General features: G+C 44.1%; 1 protein-coding gene across 1 annotated transcript; it reads left to right on the forward strand.

Annotated features, from left to right (window-relative positions):
• The first annotated feature begins 236 nt into the window (after positions 1 to 236).
• On the forward strand, positions 237 to 20,457 carry ice2 (interactor of little elongator complex ELL subunit 2). Its single transcript, XM_042108964.1, has 15 exons — positions 237 to 392; positions 651 to 752; positions 904 to 1,213; positions 1,360 to 1,479; positions 1,645 to 1,779; positions 1,888 to 2,004; positions 2,643 to 2,799; positions 3,720 to 3,895; positions 4,278 to 5,184; positions 5,808 to 5,977; positions 7,058 to 7,187; positions 10,169 to 10,253; positions 10,719 to 10,769; positions 13,059 to 13,314; positions 20,094 to 20,457. Exons 1-15 carry the CDS (start codon positions 379 to 381, stop codon positions 20,238 to 20,240), a joined length of 2,877 nt encoding a protein of 958 aa, XP_041964898.1. The 5' UTR covers positions 237 to 378; the 3' UTR covers positions 20,241 to 20,457.
• The last annotated feature ends 482 nt before the right edge of the window (positions 20,458 to 20,939 follow it).

A 20,939-nucleotide genomic window follows, 5' to 3' on the forward strand; every position in this document is an offset into this window, starting at 1 on the left:
ACATGGTGGTCAGAATAAGTTAACAATATTTTTGAGAGAAAAGAATTGTCAATCGAACACAGTGGAGGGTTAAGAGGCTACTTGTGATACCTGAAATGCAGTAGCTAATCGAGCCACATGCAGCCACAGAAAATATCCTGTTCTCCATAAAGAAGGCGCTAGAACGGCTTAGCATTCGTTGTTCCACCGGAACCCTTTTTAGCGACAAGTTGAGTTCCAATCGGCAAGCACATGACGTTACACAGTCAGGAAAACATGTGAACAAGTGTCAACCATGTTATTAGACATTCTCTGACCATGGTGTCAACATTGGACTGCATCGCACCACTTTTTACAGTACTCTACTAGATATTCTATGTCACTGTACACCTACCTATCATGGAGCTGACATGGTAAGACAGTAGTTTCACCTTGAAAAGGCGTCATTTTGACAATTCATTTTTGTGCAAGTTTAACAGCTAACAGCTAGCGATCACTAACTAAACATTGAGGTGATACGTCAATATTTATGTTTCATAATCGCTCTAATTAATATTGCCGTAATTTGACATAGCAGTGCGGAAAAGCTTAGGGTGTCTGAGATGTTAGTAAGTTTCAGTTGGCTGAGTTAAATGTCCACTCTCTCAAACTGCTGCATCTTCCTACTGTAGGACTGATTCCCCTGATACCAGCAGTGTTTTTTTCACCCGAGATATTTATGACAAATTCTCTCTCGCACCAAATATTAAAGAACTATGGAGCATCCTTCACAGGTAAGGGTCTTCATTACTGAATGTAACGGCTTCAAAAGTTTGTGCAGTACTAAATACTGTGATATTAGAGTTATTAGAGCCTATCATTGATTCGACTGAATGGACTGTGAGCAAGATGCTAAGAAATGCGTATATTTGCTTATCTGTCAAGTCCAAAGGTAAAGGCAGAGTCGCAAGAAGCAGCTGAAAAAAATCAAGACTTGCCTCCTGATCCACCACAACTTGATAGCGATGACACTTCAGGTGTTGACAGTGACCATGACGCGGATGAAAACCCTCAAGTCAAAAAGAATGCTGCCAAGAAAATCTCTGAAGGAGTTTTGGGTGGTAAAGCTGTAGTCTCAGCGCAGAAGTTTCCGGAGCCCAGAATACCCTATCCGCGTTTCAGTGCCGTCAGCAAGCACCACCATTACCAATACATAAACTGGTTACGGAACAGGTCTCGCATGCTCCCACCACAGGTAGGCCTACAGTAGCTGCCATAGTAGTCTTCTTCACATCATGTGTTGTGGCACAAAAACAGTCTTTTCATGAACTCCTTGGTCTCTCTTCAACTCCCCTGGGTAACCTGCTGCTGTTTTATTGATGTATGTGTGTTTGTTTTCAGCATGTAGTGCAAAAAATCAGACAGGAGGTATCAGAGTTCATGGGGTATCTGCAGGAGGCCGCCAGAGCCTGTGCAGAGGATTACAACTACATTTCCCAGGGTGCAGCCCAATATTGTGAGGTTGGGTAGTCTTCTTGTACACAAGTTTTATTGGAAATGTTCTATGAAATCAACCTCTCATCATAGATTTATGTAACTTTAGATGTAGATGGTTAAGTTGCCTTTCATACTGTATGTTAATTATCTATTTTTCTCTCCTCTGGTGTTTACTTCCTTGTTTTGCAGGAGTATTTGAAATCCTTTTATGATCATGTGAGGACCTATCCCCAGTTGTATGTCCTTCAAGAAACTACCAGTCTTCTGGGGAATGTGTATATGCCAAATCTGTCATTAAACACGGAGAAACAACTTCTTGCAATGGTATGGTATAAGGCATTACAATTATGTAGACAGATACATTGTAAAAACATATCCAGGAACTTGACTGATTTAATTTTTTTTATTTTTTTATTATTTTTTTTTCCTCAGGGAAACATTGATGTTGGATTCAAAACGATTCTGACTAAGGACTCTCAGCTGTCAGTTGATTACGATTGTGTAAACTCTGCAAATCCTCCATCTAAAAAAGCAAGAGATGTGCACAAGGTACAGTCTTTAAATGGCTACAGTAAGTTGTCTGCTTTATGGAGACATGTAATTGCACTGTTTTGTTGTTACTTTTAGAAACCACTAGAGGGCACAAAAACATCTTTGCTGTAGTTTAACGTTATTTTGTGTTGAAAATGAAATGCCCTAGTATGAACTAAGAATATTTAGCATAGCTGCTTTTGATAAGTCAGAATGATAAGAAGATTTTGCAGGATGATACACCAAGTTTTTTTTCCCCCACTCTATCAGGTCACCTTACATGCATGCTTACATCCCTACCCCGCTGTTTTATATTGCTCTTGCTAGATTGTTGATAGGCTGTTCCAGACTGCACATGTTGTGCTGTGATGGAGGGCCTGTCTTTAAGTCTCCAGTCAATTGTGCATTGCTGTTTAATTCTAACTTAGGCTAGGTTATTGATTGGCTGCTGTAGGAAGTCCCCAACTAAAAGCCTAAAGAATTGAACATCTTTTCCTGTGTTTAGACCTAAGCTGGTTTATCATGATACATTTCCAGCTCAGTCATAACATATCAGTCATCTTTTCCTCAAGGCAGTTCTGTTTAGAGTTGTGTTACCCAGAACCTGTTGAAGGTGGACGTGCGCATGATGAGCCATTCTCATGTGTCTCCCACAGGCGGTCAGCAGCGACGAGACAGCGGAGAGGCTGAGCAATAAGTACGAGCCCGACGTGTGTCTGACCAGAGAGACCCTGGTGCAGATCCTGGACCAGAGTGCCGAGTTCACTGAGGACTGGGAGGTGCCGGTGTGGGTGAAGCTGAACTCTCTGACAGGTAGACAACCACACAGATTAGAGTGCGGTTCGGGCCGCAAATTTCTGTCCGAACCCAGCCCGCGTCCGACAGAGTTGCGTCCGAACCCGACCCGAACCCGACAGACATTTTCATTTTTATGTCCGAACCCGACTACCGGTAGCCTATGTCTTTACCACAGTATGTAACGCAAATAGGACTGCCTTCACATAGTAGGCCTAGACATAATGTGCTTAGTTTTCTTTGGTCTTAAAATCTCCTGATAGGCTAACAACTTTTTTTTAACGACACCCAAGACGTGCACGTCCAAGAAATGCACATGTGTTGTCACGGCTACATAAACAAATCTTGCACACAGGAAGAAAGCTGTACATTTTATTTTATTCTCAAGGAACAAATGTTTGCATCATGTAAAGCAGATCACTTGGTTACCCAACATAATAAGATATTTTAAATGTAAAGCTTCCAATGCATATCGCCCCCATGTGTCCGAACCCGAACCGAACCCGACTACAATTTCTGAATATTTGTCCGAACCCGACCCGACCTGTCGGGTACTGTCGGGTCCCGTCGGGCTCGGGTCGGGTAGCCACACCCTAACACACATACACAGACACACAAACAAACACAAATGCTTTACAGCCCTACCATACTCAATATCTTTCTCATGACTTACAAAAGAGAGGCCATCTTTTCTATGGGGCTTTGTTGGGGCCACATATGAACTGTATCAATCTGTTTTTTTTATTTTTTACTCTTGTTGATCATTTTACTGTTGTTAAAATCATATATGCTTACAGTGTAAGTAAAACAGCTAGTATCAGTGATTGTATGTGTTCATTGGATTATGACATAAATGAAAAGATATATGTTTGTATTTGTGGATGCTACATGTTAATTTTCATTGGCAAATGCAAAGTGAGCAGACAATTCTGTTGCAGGTAAAAAGACAGTGTACATTGACCCTCCTCTGCTGAAGAAGGACCTAACTGTGAGAGAGAAGAACCATCTCTTCCATGAGGAGAGCATTAAATTGGCATTTAAGAAGAAAGTCCCCAAACCTGTGTTCTTCCTCATGACCGGCCAACTTAGCCCAGAAAAACAGCGTCAACCCAAGGTTGGAAGTGTGTGTGGGTGTGTGGGTGGGTGGGTGAGTGTTCTACTCTGTTGCAGATGGCTCTATCACACAAGCCCACTTAATCACAATGCTTGAAATTAGATAGAATCTATACACCATATCACTCTACAGTGTTGACGTTGATTGATGGTTTTTGATTGTTTTTCTCTGGCCATTACTCCTCATCTAAATAGCTTCAAACTCCATTGGTGATAAGATGTAAGCTGTGAAAGACATTGGACTTCAGTCGTTTAATGTGTGAGCAGTTGGTGGCTGAGAGCTTGAGTGTTATGGGGACTTTTTATGATGTAGCTGTATAACTTTTCCAGTCATTCAGCTTTGTTTTTTTTCTGTTGTTTTTGTTTATTTGTTTGTGCTCCAGGAGGGCCAGTTGAGGAAGCCCGTGGCAACAGAGAGCACAGACATGGAATTTGAGGTGGATTTCACAGAGCTGGAGTCTTTCGGAGAATCCACGCCTTTTCTCAAGAAAAAGACAAGCCAAAACACTACAGAGAAAACAGAACCTGTCAGGAAACCCAGCGTGGCCGAGGCCAGATTGTCTCCCAAAGCCTCTCAGCCTCGCAACTCTCCCCAGAAACTCAGCACCAGTACACAAAGTTCAAAGAAGGACCCCGCTAAAGAAGATGCATGCAAATTGGAGTCCCAGGGGGCTGATGTGGACTCATCGTGGACAGACGTTGAGGATGACCCCGCAGAACAGAGCGATAGCGCTGTTGTGGACACACAGTCAGAGCAGGGAGACAGGCATGCAAGCGCAACAGAACAGGAAGAGGAAACCAAGGGGTTCACCACAGCCAAACGAAGCCGCACAGCCTCGGTGTGCTCCGCCGACTCCGACGAATCCAGGCTCTACATCGACGACGTGCCTTCCACTGGGTCAGTCAGCGGGTCAGCTAAGAAGCCTGCCCACCCTCCTCCCCCGAGCAGAGCCCCCGCGGCCTCCCACCCCCGCCCAGCCACCCCCCTATCCCCCCAGGCCGGTGTGCGGGCTAACAGGGTGGTCAAGAGGCCTCGACTGGAGGGGCAGTGCGATCAGCTGGGCCAGATCCTCCGCATGCAGAGCGCCATGCTCAAACCTCAAACACCCAACACGAGCTCCAGGACTCAGGAGACGAGCCAGCCTGCAGAGCCCAGGCCAGCGGACACCCCCAGCCACAGCCTGGTCAAGTCCTCTGTCACCTCCTTCCTGGAGGGCAAGGAGAGAGAGGACGGTGTCACCCACCCTGGCCCTACTCTCACTGTGCTGCATCTCAACAACAGTCAGAAATGTAAGTGCCTGCACTTCCTCACTTTGGCCAGCAGGAGGCACACATGCACAGGCATAGAAAAGATTCTTCTTTTCCCTTTTTTTTTTTGGTTACAATATAATGAATTCAGTCCTTATAAATTCAGCGTCTTTTATTATTATGCAGCTGCCCTTAGGCTATAGTGTAATCGTAATCATATCATCCGTGTTGCACAAATGTTGCAGTATCTTGTTCGGTTGCATTTGCATGAGTGTATACATTGTAGCAAATTACCATTACTATGATAGACCGTGGTGTGAGTTTGCCTTTTACTTTTCCAATGACAACACTCCACTGTAGCATGCCTAATTTATAGTATCAGTCAGGTGCTTGCAGGAAGATGTTGTTATGGTAATGCATGTACAAGGGTGACAGGAGGACTCTTATTACCATGATAAAGACATGCTACTGATAGGACTGCTGGCAGCAGGGGTATGTCTGACGGGCATTTGTGATCCAGGGCATTTCGATCTACGAGACAGCAGAAGGCACTCACTTGCATTAAAATTGCTATTTGTGGGTTGGATTTTGTAATGATGTTTGTTTGCGTGTGTGTTATGTGGATGTTTGTGAATATGTGTGCGTGCGTGTGCGTGTGTATGCAGGCCTGCTCCGTGAGGATCTGCAGAGCTGTGTGGAGGATGAGACGGACTTTGAGGCGCCTCAGGAGGGGAACGTGCTCTATAAGCTGTACAGCCTCCACGACCTGCTGGTGCTGGTCCGCTCGTCCATCCCGCTGGGCCACAGCAGAACCAGCCCCTCCGGTTCCCACTGCGTAAGACCACCGTCCGCCCCACACACCACATGGCTCATAGCAGTTGCTTTTGGATCCATGTCTCCATCATACATACATGCCACGAGGTCAATGGCAAATATAGAATAATGATTGGGACACATAGGCTACTATTTTTTAAATGATTGGATCCACAATGATAGGATCAAGTGATTCATTCTCTACCAATGAAATTTACATTTACATTTATTAATTCAGATTCAAATGCCCAAAGTGACGTACATATGTCAATTGTATTACAAGGGCCATTGTCCCCGTAGCAACTCGGGGGATCCCCAAAAAAAACCCTAAGTGCCTTGCTTAAGGGCACAATGGTGGAAGCCGAATATTGAACCCACAACTTTTCAGGCTACTGCATGCTAGCCCAGCTCATTAACCACTACGATACCACTGCCTATTTGTTTATGGCAGAGAAATGTGTTCTACTTTAACCCACCTGTAGTGGATATGATTTATTTCATTTAAAATCATATTCATTTGTTGGTCTCATATACTGTACCTAGCTTCGTGAATTTCTATCATCAACGAGTAGTACCCTGTGTAGTCATCATGTCCTGTAGGTCCGATGTGATGGGTTTTTCCAGGTAAAATAAAAAAATCCTTGATTACTGCTCCGCTTCAACCCTCTCTGGTGAAATTTCACTAACTTAAGATCCTGATACCATCCCAGCAACATCATGATGCCATCACACATGATGATTTGTCATTGTGGCCCTGCATTAGTAGAGAGAGGGTGCTGTGTGGATGTGCTCCTCTCCCTCTCTGTAAACACACACTATCCTGTCCAATGAGATCCATATCCTGGTGTTGGGCTGCAGCGTGTTTAAGCAGGGATCACCCTGTGTGTGTGTGTGTGTGTGTGTGTGCGTGTGTGCGTGCGTGTGTGAGAAAGAGAGGGTAGGCAGACGGGCAGACGAGACTGTATGATAATCATTACTGTCTGTACTGTTTGTGTTTGTGAGATAATCATTGCTGTGTAGGTGTGTGTGTGTGTAGGTGTGTGTGTGTGTGTTTGTGTTTGTGAGATAATCATTGCTATCTGTACTCTGTGTGTGTGGGCAGGTTGTGCCCATAAGTGTGTTGCCCAAGCTGGAGTATCAGCTGAGTTACGGGGCGGAGTGTGTGACCAGCAGCGAGGCCTGCAGACTGTGGGCGGACACTCTCCTCAACCCCAGCACCGTGTCCTATATAGGTGAGGACACTGATACACACACACAAACACACACACACACATACTCACAGTCTCTCTGCCTTTCTTTCTGACACACACACTTACAGATCTATCTCTCTCCATTTCTGTTCCTCTCTTTTCTCACTCTCTATCCCTTTCCCCCTCTTTTCGCTCATTCGCTTTCATATACACACTCACACAGTCTCACTCCCTCTGTCCCTCTCTCGCCACTCTCTCTCTCTGTCTCACACACAACATATGCACAGATGCACACAAACACAGTCTCACACACTGCCAAACAGTGAGATTTGTATCCTATCCCCTGTGAGCTGCTGTTGACTATCCGTCAGCTACACAGTCAGTATTCAGCAGTGCTGATGCCTGTTTAGATGTGCTAAAACACATAATTAGAGGTACACAATGTAAAGACGCCATTAAAAAAGCGGTTTGACCTTCCCCAGACATCATACCGTTTTCCCCTAGTTTCTCACTCTGTTTCCAAATACAGGCATCTTGATCTGGTGGTCAGTTTGTGGTCTTGTTGCTGTTGATGAAGGCATTCCAGCAGGCCTCATTCTACTCCCACTTCACATACCAGTAGCAGAGGAAGGGGAGAGTCTTTTTCTCCCTCTCTTTCACGTACACACACACACACACACACACACACACACACACACACACACACACACTTAGACACACGCCCCCTTCCACAACCCCAGGAATATCTCACTCATGACTCACTGGCCTGAGTTAGTGTTTGTCTTTGGAGTTTCCATGGTAACATGTAGGCATGATTGCCTTTGTTTAGCATTCCCTGAAATCAGAGACGGCTAAGATCTTGAGAAGCTGTTGGGCGAAAACATGCGTTTATACCACCTAATTAGTGTTTGAGTCACTCAAGGCACCAGCTCTGTGATTTATGTGGAAAGATCTCCAGTCGAGGACCCTGAGGATTCCAGGAAATGTGGACCCCTCCCTTGTTTTATGAGGACACTTTGCCCACCCCCGTTGCACAACGCTCTCAGCAGATATGATAGCAGCTATCGATCACGGCCGTCTTCTCTCGCCTAGCAGAGATCATTGCACCTGGAGAGGGTGTAGCACACATTGCTCCGCGAATGCCTCTCATGCTTCAGTAGATTACTGGAAGAATGCAGCGTGGTGGAGGAGGGTGGGGGTGGGGGTGGGGTGGGATTGTGGAGGTCTGAGGTTGTCCTCGCCTGCTCTTGCCATTGTATCTCAGATGCTGCAGGATTTCGTGATGGAATCCGTCTCTTTTTCTTGGGGCCGTGCCCAGGCCCTGCCCACACCTCGGATTGTTATGCCAGAGCTGGCGTGCTCTGTGCCCACTGCATGTTTTGGCATCAGTCTTTACAGCCTGCCACCCCTTTTGTTCCACTGAACGCCTTCATGCTGTTGCCTTTTGTGTGAAGGTGTTCAGTAATCTCGCTCGCCAGACGTGGACTCTTGACATTATGTCTGGTCCACATTGTGTGGTGCCCCGTCAGACAGTCAGAAACTAGTTACTATCGCAACAGGAAGGGCCTGTTGTTAGGCAAACAAAACCACCAATCACAGAAAACATCCTATGCAGGACAAGAAAATCTGACATAACAACAGACCATTGTAATAACTGAAGTACAGTACTTCACTGTCAAGTATGGTGGCTCTTACTGAAGACACTTTGACAACCCTGACTAATTACTCCGTAAGTTGGCCATGATTTATTTGTTAGTAGTGTCCCACTGAGTCTGTCAAACCAACAACTCCTTTCCAGAAAAGAAAACCTTAAATATGTTCCAAAGATAAGATGGTCCTCACAAACAAATTTAGTGAATGTGTTCCACTCTGCTCATTTCTCTAGTGCTTTTGTTAAGTCAGATGAGCAGAAAGCTCTTTTTCACTTATGTGCACCAACCAAAGTGACGGACGCCCCAGGCAGCCAATGACAAATTCCCACACTGCATTGGGTCATCCTGTCCTGCCTGCCCCGTGGCTGAGACCCGTGCTTGACACTGTGGATAGGCGTGTGGCCAGAGTTCAGCAACGCAAACTGCAGCGGTCCAGTGCGGGCCAGCTGGAGTGTTACAGGAAACGGCACCACTCTTGTCCACTCCTCCGCACTCCCTCTCTCCCTCCCTCCCTCTCTTTCAGCACTGGTCATTCCATTGCGCTGAGTAAGAGACTCGCACAGGGTCTCCCTCTTCTGTCTGGGTTAGCAGAGAGGCGCCTCTCAGGGCATCTCCCGACCAAAAGAGTTTTTTAGTCTCCCATCCTTCATTATTATGGGACATTGCAAACGGTTCTCAGGCTGTGATCTTGTCTTCTGAGTAGCCGTAACAGCCTAAGTCATGCTTGTTTGTTCATGTATATACAAACATTAGGAAAGGCAAGTCAAGGCCAGGCAAGTTTATTTACATAGCACATTTCATACACACAGGCAGTTCATTGTTCTGTAGTAGGGACTAAACTTACAAGGTACTCCCGACTCTTAAAAGCAGCATATACTTTCAACAGTTTGTATTGGTGACATTGTTTGGAAATTGGAACAGTGAGGTTAGTTCAGGAGTCCAAGTTTATCCTCTCTGGTGTGAGGCAAAGTTTCCAGGCAGGGTGTGGTGATGAGCGATGAAGATGATGAAAGTGCAGCTTCCTGTCAAACTTTCTCACAGCCCAGTGAGATCACTTGGCAGGTAGCGACAGGTCCAGGATGGTTATTGTTGGCTCATTGGATGACGTGGGGCTTGTAAGATGGAGGTGGAGATGCGTGTTTGATCAACTGAGGAAGCCCTCAGTTCTCTACCCTAGAGTCTGCCCCTGCGTGTTTTATTAGTTTAAGGATAACCTTGAGGATCATCTGCTTTTGAGATATTTTGAGTTGTCTGCTGCATGCTGAGAAAAAGGTCATATCCCATAATTACTGTGTGTGCTAATCAATTTTCTTTCTCTCTCTGTCTATGTCTGTCCCCCTCTCTTCTCGTCTCTACTGTGTGTTTCTCTAGCCCGTATCAATGCCCACACATCAAAGCTGGTGGAACTGCAAGAGCTGCCATCTGATTGGATGCAGAGCATTTCCTGTGACTTCCAGTGAGTGTCCCTTGGATTGGGCGTGTAATGTGCTGGTGCAGCTTCATTCACATAGCACGGATGTCAGGAGTTGTCTGGGTTATCTGTATCACATTGTGACGTATATGTGATGACTTCACTTACTAGTTGTTATGGTTAGATAATCAACATCTTGCTCATTCTTGTCTTTAAAAAAAAGATTTTGCATTTTGCAAATTGCCCCCACTGTCACTAGTTGTCTGACTAAGACATGGACCATTTCAGCTAATCAATATGTTCCTTCAAGAGCACAAATGGAAGGTGTATCGTTTGATTGGCTGTGACCTCAAGCATCAACAACACATTACACCAGAATTGTGAACTTTACCTTTAATAGAGATGTAATATGAGGTGATATTTGTTAAACTGTGTGGTATGAAAGGAGTTGTGGCATTTATGGTCTGATGTGTTTATGTGTATGTTCCCCTTCCCCCTGATATTTCTCAGCCCAGCCCGATCCCTCAACATCCTCCACCACGTATTGAAAAAGGTCACTGGGTGAGTTCATCTATTTCTATTTCCCCCAACACAAACATACTGCTGGTTTAAACGAGCTAACGTCACGTGGTGGAGATGTTGTAACTGACATACGTACGTCTTGGGGAGTTCCTTAGTGACTTTGTATCTCTTGTGTTGCCTGGAGACTACTTTTGTTGCCTAGAGAGCACGGCAACCTTTGTGACGCTCACCTGTTGTTGGCTGGGTGTGGCATGGCCTCTCTCTCTCTCTCTCTCTCTCTCTCTCTCTCTCTCTCTCTCTCTCTCTCTCTCTCTCTCTCTCTCTCTCTCTCTCTCTCTCTCTCTCTCTCTCTCTGTCTCCCAAGACAGACATCTTAAGCAAGCAGAGGGTGTAACTCCATGTCTGTATGGGGTGGGAGCTGGGGTTTTTTGGAATTTGATAAAAAAAAAACTCTCCATGCCAGAACAGGAGTGCATGCAGTGGTTGTGTCAGAGACGCAGCTTTCACAATCATCTGCTGGCCTTGAGCTCAGAATGCATCACCCATCTGTCACCCCACTCTTTCACAAGACAGCACAGCGTGACATTCCTTCGTCTCTCATGAAAAAAACAGCATCCACTCCAGCAACAGCAGCATACAACCCTTATACAAGCATGGTGGACAGAAGACTCTGTAACATGCTGTCAATACTTCCTTTCCAGCACTGAAGAATCACACACTATTTTTTTTAGTATGTGTGTGTGTGTGTGTGTGTGTGACAATGCCATAACCACCAGTGCAGAAAGGATGAATAGTGCAAAGTGTTCTGTGTTTGATCAGACCTGTCTAAACCTGTAGCAAGGGGTGTAAAGGCATGTGATTCGTACTGAACCGTTTAGGTACAGGACGTTAGGTTCAATACAGATGTATGCCGAATGTACCAAATGCAGTCTTTAACAGTAATCAACAGTGGGCATTTTTTGCGTGCGTGGACCATGTTTCAAATGTATGCTCCCACACAAACATATTAAGCGGCTGAACCTACTGTATGTCAGTTTAGTCAATTAACGTCAAAGAACATTTGACACCTTTTCAAAATACTATCTCCGTTGCACCTACCATACCAAAAATTAACCGAAAACTGAGGAACACACTGAACCATGTTTTTTGTGTACTGTTACACCCCTACCAGTAACATGCTTCCATCAATGTTTCCATCCAAATTTAAGAGAGAAAGAGAGACCTTGTCCCATAATCGGCCTGCAACCTTCATCATTTAACCAATATAGCATGAGTGAGAGTGGGATTGTTGTGTTGTTCGGCTGTAGCCACAAGGCCAGAGGCAGAGCGGTGCAGGCAACAACAGCCGTGGGAATATCCATTACCTATCCCATGATCACGAGTGCTATATTGCTTAACTATCCCATGATCACGAGTGCTATATTGCTTTCATACACCAATTCTACCACAAACTAAACCAAACTGTAACCAACATTCCAGATCCCTCTCCAAACTGGTCTCTGTGGTTTTTCGTGTCTTCGTTGAAAGACATTGTGAAATAAGGACAGCCGTTTTTATCCTGTTTTTAAATGAACGTGTCGGGCTGAAATGATTGAGCCCTGCCCGAAGTCCGGCATAGCTACTGATCCCATATAGCTCCCCTTTGCTTGTTCTTCATAAAATTCCTGCAGTAGCCTAACCTATTGCGCCGAGATCGGATTTGGCGATGGTTTTCAAATGAATTTCTCTCTTCGTTTCAGATAGCCAGGTGTTAAAACAGTTAACGGCCCATGACGTTTGCTAAACAGTGTTGCTTTCGTGCCAGCTCTTTTTCCATACAGTCCAGTTCTTCTGCACTGATGAACACATCTGGATGAAGATGCACTCTCCTCTCGCTTGACTGTCTGTTTCTCCTTGTCATCCGACATTTCATATATTAACTGAAAAGTTATTTTGGGGAAATCATTTTTTTCTCCAATTGCCAAGGCTACTCGTTTTTTTAAATTATGAGAACTTTAATTTTAATTTTAATTTAACAGTTATTGCTACATGCTACAGCGTTATAAAATCTTTGCATTGTATCGCGGAGTGATTTTATTATTAGCTGTGCAAAGTCTGAGTTGAAATGTCCAGGGATAATAGTTCCATAGAACCCAATTTTTGCATAAAATATGTGATCCATCTCTTAGGGACTGAGCTCATCACCTTGGGAACACATGCTTTAAACATTTATCATTTATCAGACGATGTTTTTGACTCAAATAGCATATTTGTATCGACTCTACCTGCTATTAAGTATAGTATATATACTACCATATGTATATTACCAATGTAAATGTACCACTGTAGACTGGCAGAGGGGAGATACCTGCTGAGCCACAGATCCTGCATGCCCCACTTTACCATCCTGAAGGCCTGTGACGCGGTGGCCTCGGCCCGCAGCCCCTACGACCTGCAGGCGTCCTACAGCCAGACTCCCCCCGCCAGGACCCCCAGCGCTGTCCCCTGGGTACCAGTGGACCCCAACCACCTGCTGCCCTTTCACAAGCACCATGGCAGGGTCCCATGCACGTTCCCCCTGCACGAGCCCAGGAACCCACAGCAGGTATGATGCCCAGGCAGTACACACACACACACACACACACACACACATCATGCTTGTTCCCCCCGCAAACGGGACCGGAAGCCACAGCAGGTACACTACCTGGTTGTTCTCTCGCACACGCACACGCACACACACACACACACACACACACACACACACACATTTTATAGACCATGTTTCAGCTGATTTTGTGCTGCAGGTTTCTTCCCCTAGAAAGGAAGTGGGGTTTGGGCTTGGGGGCTTTTAAGCTTCAGGCATTCAGAGGGCTTTGAGAAGCGACACTTGCTCTTGCTAATGATGCTAGATCAGTGCATGAAACTGGGACGAGTTTCATTGAAATGTTAGGTCTGAGTATCCCAGACAGAAAAGAGAAAAGTGGCCAAAAAACAAACACCTAAGCAGAGGCTGATGCGGGTGTAATGTTGTTCCTTTGACAAAACCTTACGAGCTCACCAAGGAATCCTTACCTACTTTACAGGTCTGGTTGCATGGCTGGTTTGAAACCCGAGTTGTAAACCAAACTAGTTTGACATCTTTGGCATTTCTTATAGTTCCAATGAACGCACGAGTACTCACAATGGCACAATAGCTTATCTTATCTTAAAGCAAACTGAATTGTAGGTTGAGTGTGTTGGTCCAAGCCCAAGTCTGACATGAACTGTGTAACGTTGCTAGCCGTTAAGGAATTCCTTAGTGATAGCCGAAACAGAGTTGCCTGTCTAAAGGTTAGAATGGGTGAGCCACGCCTTTACCATGCACAAATACACTGTCACTAACCGGCAACCTACACACTTAGCTCACTCAGCAACACCAGACAAGACCCATGGCCATCCACACACACACACACACACACAAGGTTTGTGCTCTCAATCAGTTCCACATTTCTCCTTACTCCCATGCCAATACACACAAACACACACACAATGAAACTGTGTTTCAGCACTACCAGAGAGGACACAATGAGTGACCACCTGTTGGCTCACCTCTTGTGGTTGGCCTTAACTCAGGCTGTGTGAAAGACCAGAAACACAATAATGAGGGTCCAAAGGGCCAAATGTAGTAGTGATTACCCATGAGTCATCGCCAGGCAACCTGGTCATTATTTTTTTGTCTGGTCATGATGATGACATGTCATCTGTCATTGTATGATTTATTAGATATGTACATTTTGGGGCTTACCAGACAGTTGGATTGAAAGCTCTTGACAACGGAGGGTGTTGTTGATATGGTCACCTCAACACCTTCTGGAAACTAAACCTAACTAAACCTTACCACTGGCCTGCCAGATAAACTACAACGAGCTTGTTTGCACTGTGTGCTTTCCTGTGTGCTTTCACGTATTTGGGTAATAGTAGTTTATTAGTCTTTGCCTAGATAGGTGAGTAATAGGGCTGTAACGATTTACGATTCGAAACCGAAATCGCGACATTCATATCCACGATACTGTGTCGCGGTGTGAAAAGGCAAAATCGCGACACACCCTTTCTAGTGTTTCACGCAGTGCTTTGCAGCTTATGCGGCCGCAAAAGCAACCCACAACTCCCGCTTTACTTATCGGTAGCCTACGTTGTCCAAAAACAAATAAAAAATAAATAAATAATAATTTCATACCTCTCCTTGCTTTCATTGTAGACTATGTGTGCAACTTTACCAAACAGTATAGAAGTAAACCCCCTCTCCTTGCCCCGCTCTCTCGCGCGCTCCCTCCCTCTCACTCTCCCTCCCTCTCCTGCTCAATGAACACGCGCGACTTAAATAAAACATTCACAATCGTGAAAGCAAGGACACATAGACGACTAGCTAAATTACTATTAAATCCGCTTAGCATCATTAGCATGCTGCACATATTTGTTTAAAACTCTTGCATTGAAGTTGACTGATCATCTCAATACCAACGTTTCCCAAAAGGGCCTGTCCCAAGGAGAACAAGTATTACCTTGAAACTTAAACACACATGGGGAAACTGAACAGTCCAATCAGTAGACTATGATCGGCTAAGCTATATGCTACTTTGTTTACTATATTTCCAGGCTTCAACCATACAGCTGAATTAAACAGGTAGAGTTGTAATAAAAAAATAGTAGGCCTAGGCTATAGGCTAATCTGCATAAAGTGTGCTGTCATAAATATCAGTCATTCAGAAAAATATTTTTATATCAGGATATAAAATAATAGATATATTGTAATCCTCTGGTGTTCTAAGGGAGGCTATTAAAGTGTTATTTAATAAAATGTCTTCATATCGAACCGTGGGTCAAAAATCGTGATACAAACCGAATCGTGAGGTTGGTGTATCGTTACAGCCCTAGTGAGTAAGCTTTGTTTGAACAGTGGCTGTGGTGGAGTTTCAGGTGTGTGGTTTCAGGTATGAGTATGGACTAAGGCCTTACTAAGGGGCCGTGCACACGACGCCGGTTTTTGTGAAACCGGTGAGGTTTTGTTAACGGTTACGCCTTGCATGTACACGACGCCGGCAGTTTAGGAGACTGAAACCGACAGCTTTTGAAACCGGCTTCCGAAGTAGGAACTTTTGAAACCGCCGGCTAACTTTCGCCGTGTAGACGCCTGTAGGTGCGAAGCCGGCCACTTTATGACGACATAGCCCCACCTCTCAACTCAGCCACGGCACTCGACCTGACATGTTGCTTGTCAAAACAAACCAAACCATTTATTTATCATATTAAAATGTTTTTCTTTCCCCTGTCATGATTTATGTGCACAATGTAGCCTATCAGCCTTTAGTGGCTAAGTTAGAAGCACACGTTAGCTTAACTTAGTTAAACATTAGCTTACTGCATGTTAGTGTTTTCTCCAGTGGTGTTCAGACCTAATGCAATGCGTAGGCTAAGCATTTGAAATTTCACATAGCAGTCACATACCTTGAAAATGAACTTTATTAGTTTAACAGTTGAATTGAAAACCGAATTGTCTGTAGTCTCCTTATTTCATGCGACTGCTTAACCAGAGCACTTATTAGACATTCTCTGGCTTAACAAACTGTTTCAACAATGTTTTCTTCTACGCGATTCACGCAAAAATAATCGTGAAGCTTCTGCACAGCGGCGCCATCGACTGGTCTGGCATATGCACTACAGCACATTTAGCCGCTTACACCTCTGTGTGTACATGCGAGGTTTTTTCTTGTCGGAGTCGTTAAAGGTGTGAAAGTGGTAAGAGAAAATCCACCCAGCGGTGTCGTGTAAACGGCCTCTAACAGCGAGATGACTACTGCCCCTGGGTGTGTGCAGACGGCAGGAATCCAGAACATCCTTGATAACTACAGTCTGACACACCTGTAGGGTCTCTGCTGTGGCCCTCACCTTTTGAAGGACAGCCGACAGACAACACACCCAAACGTCTATTGTACTGTTACTGTTGTGTATAGCTGCCACCGACAAGCCAAACCCCCGCCCTACACCAGTGGTGGAGGAAGTACTGAATCTCAGTACTTAAGTAAAAGTACAAATACACAGAGAAATATTTACTTTAGTAAAAGTAAAAGTACCACAATGACAACCCTACTTAAGTAAAAGTAAAAAGTACCTGCTTTTAAATGTACTTTAAGTATTCCAAAATTCCAAGATTCCAAAAATAATTCAGTGGAAATGCATGGATTCCAGTTTCTTCCAGTAGCAGCAACTGGAATCCATGCATTTCCACTGAATTATTTTTGGAATCTGATCCCTTATCATACCTGTTCATTCTTACTCGTTGCTCGACTTATCGTGACTAAATTCAAGATGGCTGCAAACGCTAAACTTCGTGAAGATACTGTCTGTATAAATCGTCTTGTAAGTAAACTACCAGTGCTTTTTCAAAGTTCTCAATGTCTCGTTTTAAATGTCAGGGCCCTCGGAAGTCTACCAATGAAGTGTGGAGATACATTGAGCCTAGTAAATGGGTGTAAAACAGTGATTTATTTGCATGGCTAGCCCGATGCCGAAGCGCCACTATTGAAAAAGCTGTTGGTAGCATCGGCTAACTAGCGCCAGATTTTGGAGTGCAGGGGACAAGCCGAGATGGGCTATGAGACATACGTTCACACTCGGTATCATGTTTCAATACACTTTAGGTCAATATCACACCGGAATTCTCCTTTAAGCTAGTTTTAGGTTATACTTGACTAGATAGTTTTAAGCTAATGCAATCGTGCTTACCATCTGTGGCCCAGTTTACATTCTGACCTACAATTCTAGAGACTGTAATTCTGGTTATCTACTAGGGTGATCTGCTGAGTATATCATTCAGCAAAACACGAGAGCCTGAAGTTTAACGGGGTAGACCAGGGAAACGTCGGGTGGATCGTAATGCCAATTCTGCTGATTGAACAGAAAAGTTGCTAAGAAAGGTGTATTTATGATTAGGTTCAGTTTCACTTGCGCAGACACACATAGACATTGAATGAGCGCTCACATTTCTACCCCCCAATTGTAGGCTATGCCTCTTTATTTGATCACACACAATTAAGAAATATTTCCTAATCTGGAAAATGCTACGTTTTTTTCGGCCAGCGGTTCTATAATAGTCTACCATTCATTTGTGCCGCAAATGATCAGACGTGTGACAGAAGCATGGGCATAGCCTGTATCTTCGCTGATCCGCGGATATAATCTCATCCAAGAGGAGGCCCTAACGCTGCAGATAACTACGACGGAGTATTAGGGCCACACATGAAGGAAACAAAAAAAAATTGCCATGGCGAGATTAAACTCGACATGTTGACTTTAAAGTCGCCATATCGACATTAAACTCGACATTTCGAGAATAAAGTTGAAATATCATATCTACTTTAATCTCGATGTGTCGACTTTAAAGTCGACATGCTGACATTAAACTCGCAATAGGCCCTACTGTTTAAACATAGCCTACACAGTTTAAGCTATGTAGCCTACACGAATACACAATATGTTACATGAAAAATGGGCTTCAAATAGGTGTTATTTCAGATAGATTGCAGATATTCAGATAGATTGCGTCTTGTCTGTTAACTACTCATTGCCATCATCCTGAAGTGCTGTCTCGCGGTTATGGAAATACCATGCACTATGCCGTTTAGGCTAAATAGCTAGAAAAATATATGTATCCAATGATATAATGTTTCTATACAAAACGTTATTTCACTCTGTTTTACGTGGGTAAGGCCACTGCACATCCAAATAAATAACTGCCCTTCATAACCCACAGGCCGTCACTCTCCATAGGATAACATGGCAAAACTAATTTTTCTAAAACTGCTTTTCCATGTCTCACCTGCAATACGTAGCCTACAGGAGGCTAGAAACACAGGTATAGCCTAAGCATATATACTATTTTGATCCCGGGAGAGAATATGTGTGCATGCACTTTATTTATGCACTAGGCTATGTGTGCATGTAGGGCTACTAGCCTACATGGGGTGGTCGGGAGGACCGCTTCATTCGTCCCTCCATAGACATTCAGCAATAGGCTGTTTTGCATCCATTACAAACAAGCAACATGAAAGTCTAGGATTGGGGAGAGCGCCTAGTATGCAGTTGAACCTTTAGATGAAAAACAACACTTTAATAATGGGCCTACAATAAATAAATAAACCGCTAATGACGTTTAGGCTACTTTTGACCATCGCATTTATCGCCTGTAACTCCGTGATAGGCTACTTTGCTGTTACAGTAGGTCCTATTTGGCTGAGCAACGTAGGTTAATATGTTCTATGTTTTGTCCACATGATATAGTCCTATGATTGTCTAATCATTGTTGCACTCGAACACTCTGAATCATTGTTGCACTAGTTGCATTGTTTCATTCGTCCTCCCTTTCAATCGTCTCGAGCGGTCGTTCTCTCTCCAAACTAACTTTATTCTCAAAATTTTGAGTTTAATGTCGACACGTCGAGATTAAAGTCGACATGATATTTCAACTTTATTCTCGAAATGTTGAGTTTAATGTCGACATGGCGACATTAAAGTCGATCTTACATTTAAATTTTTTTCTCGAAAAGTCGAGTTTAATGTCGACATGGCGACTTTAAAATCGACATGTCGAGTTTAATCTGTGGCCCTAATACTCCGTCGTAGATAACAGACAGAGAAAGGCACAGAACACAGTTGCATGTCCAGTGTAGCCATGGGTCTGGTGAATATAGCCTACCGAATGCAGATGGCTACAAGCTCACGCTTTGCCTGGTCTAGACTAGAAGCTTATGTTTCAAAGATTTAGAAGCTGTGCACGTAGCGCTCCTGTGGATCAGATCAGGTCCAATCAAATGTGGCACAGCACTTGAGCATCGGCAGTAACCCTCCCTCACTGCTACAGTAGGGTCCCTTACAATACTGACAGACAGGCGTTCTGTTGAAGAGAGGCTGGTAGACAGAGCAGGGACATCTGACAGTTATGTATCCAGTAGGCGTGGGCTTGCAGTGAGACCAAAACAAACTTGAAAAGCTACTGTACAGAGAACTCAGTTTTTTGTCCATGTTATCTGTGTAGTTTGGTTTTAGTCTGGGTTTGACATCATGATCCATCCTCAGCTGTGCACCATTAGGGCTGTGCAATCAATCGAAATCGAATGTCAATTTCAAATCTTTGCTTTTACGGTGGTGACTGTTAATACTGCTGTAAATATTTACATTTATTTTCTCATTTGTTTTTGAAAGTTCCGAAAATGGAATGTATTTCCAGAATCATTGAGTAATCATGTTAACTAATCGTGATCTCAGTATTGACCAAAATAATCGTAATTACTATTTTTAGCCAAAAAATCCTACCCAGCATTGAGCTGTTTCTGTGTCGCTTCCCTGCAGGGTCCGGCAAGGCCCAGGCACCCTAACCAGCAGAAACAGTCCAAGCCCCTGTCCAAGGCCCAGAAGAGGAGGAGGAAGAAGCAGGCTGCCAAGCAGAAGAAAGGGAAGCAGGCAGGGAACAGCAAAGCCAAGCAGAGCCCCAACTAAGGAGGAGGAAGACGAAGCAAACCTCAACAGTCATTGTTTACTTCTCTGTCTCAGCCCTTGCACTTAAATTGACACGTGTAAAGTGCTGTATAAAGAAATAGACTTAGAGAAGGAGATTGAAGTATGTGTTTTTTTATTTATCATTTTGTAAAAAGATACCATATGCACTGCATTTTGATACAGATGTCCGTAATAATAAAGTAAGTTATTTTTGGAATTGTGTGTTTTCCTCTTGTCGCTAAGCTCAGTGAGTTCTGATCTGATCAGTGAGCTCATCAGATGAGCCAAGCAAGCTCTGATCTGATCTGATTTGGTGTGTGATTAGAGTGTACTCAGAGGCCATCTGAGTGTATTATCAGTTTTTGAAGAAAAGAGGAGGAATCTGGGATTGGGGGGGGCGGGGTGTAGAAGCCCCTAAGCCTCTCATGAATCTTCCTATTTGTTCTGTGTTGCAATTATATAGCTGAAACTGTTTGAATGCATCAAGCTATTCACTGTTAGCAGCTTATGCACATATCCACTCGTCAATGCAAATGTACTGGATGCCATGCAAAGGACAAACCAAATGAGAGGACCATGTTTTGATGGTCGCTCCTAGAACCTGTCTGCAATATGTTGACAAGATTAGAAATACATTTAAATTAGGGTTAGTTTACAGAGAGGTGAAGGGCATCATTTCCTAAAATACTGTATACCCAT

This window comes from Alosa sapidissima, chromosome 11 (assembly GCF_018492685.1).
Source record: "Alosa sapidissima isolate fAloSap1 chromosome 11, fAloSap1.pri, whole genome shotgun sequence".
Classification (NCBI taxonomy): Eukaryota; Metazoa; Chordata; class Actinopteri; order Clupeiformes; family Clupeidae; genus Alosa; species Alosa sapidissima.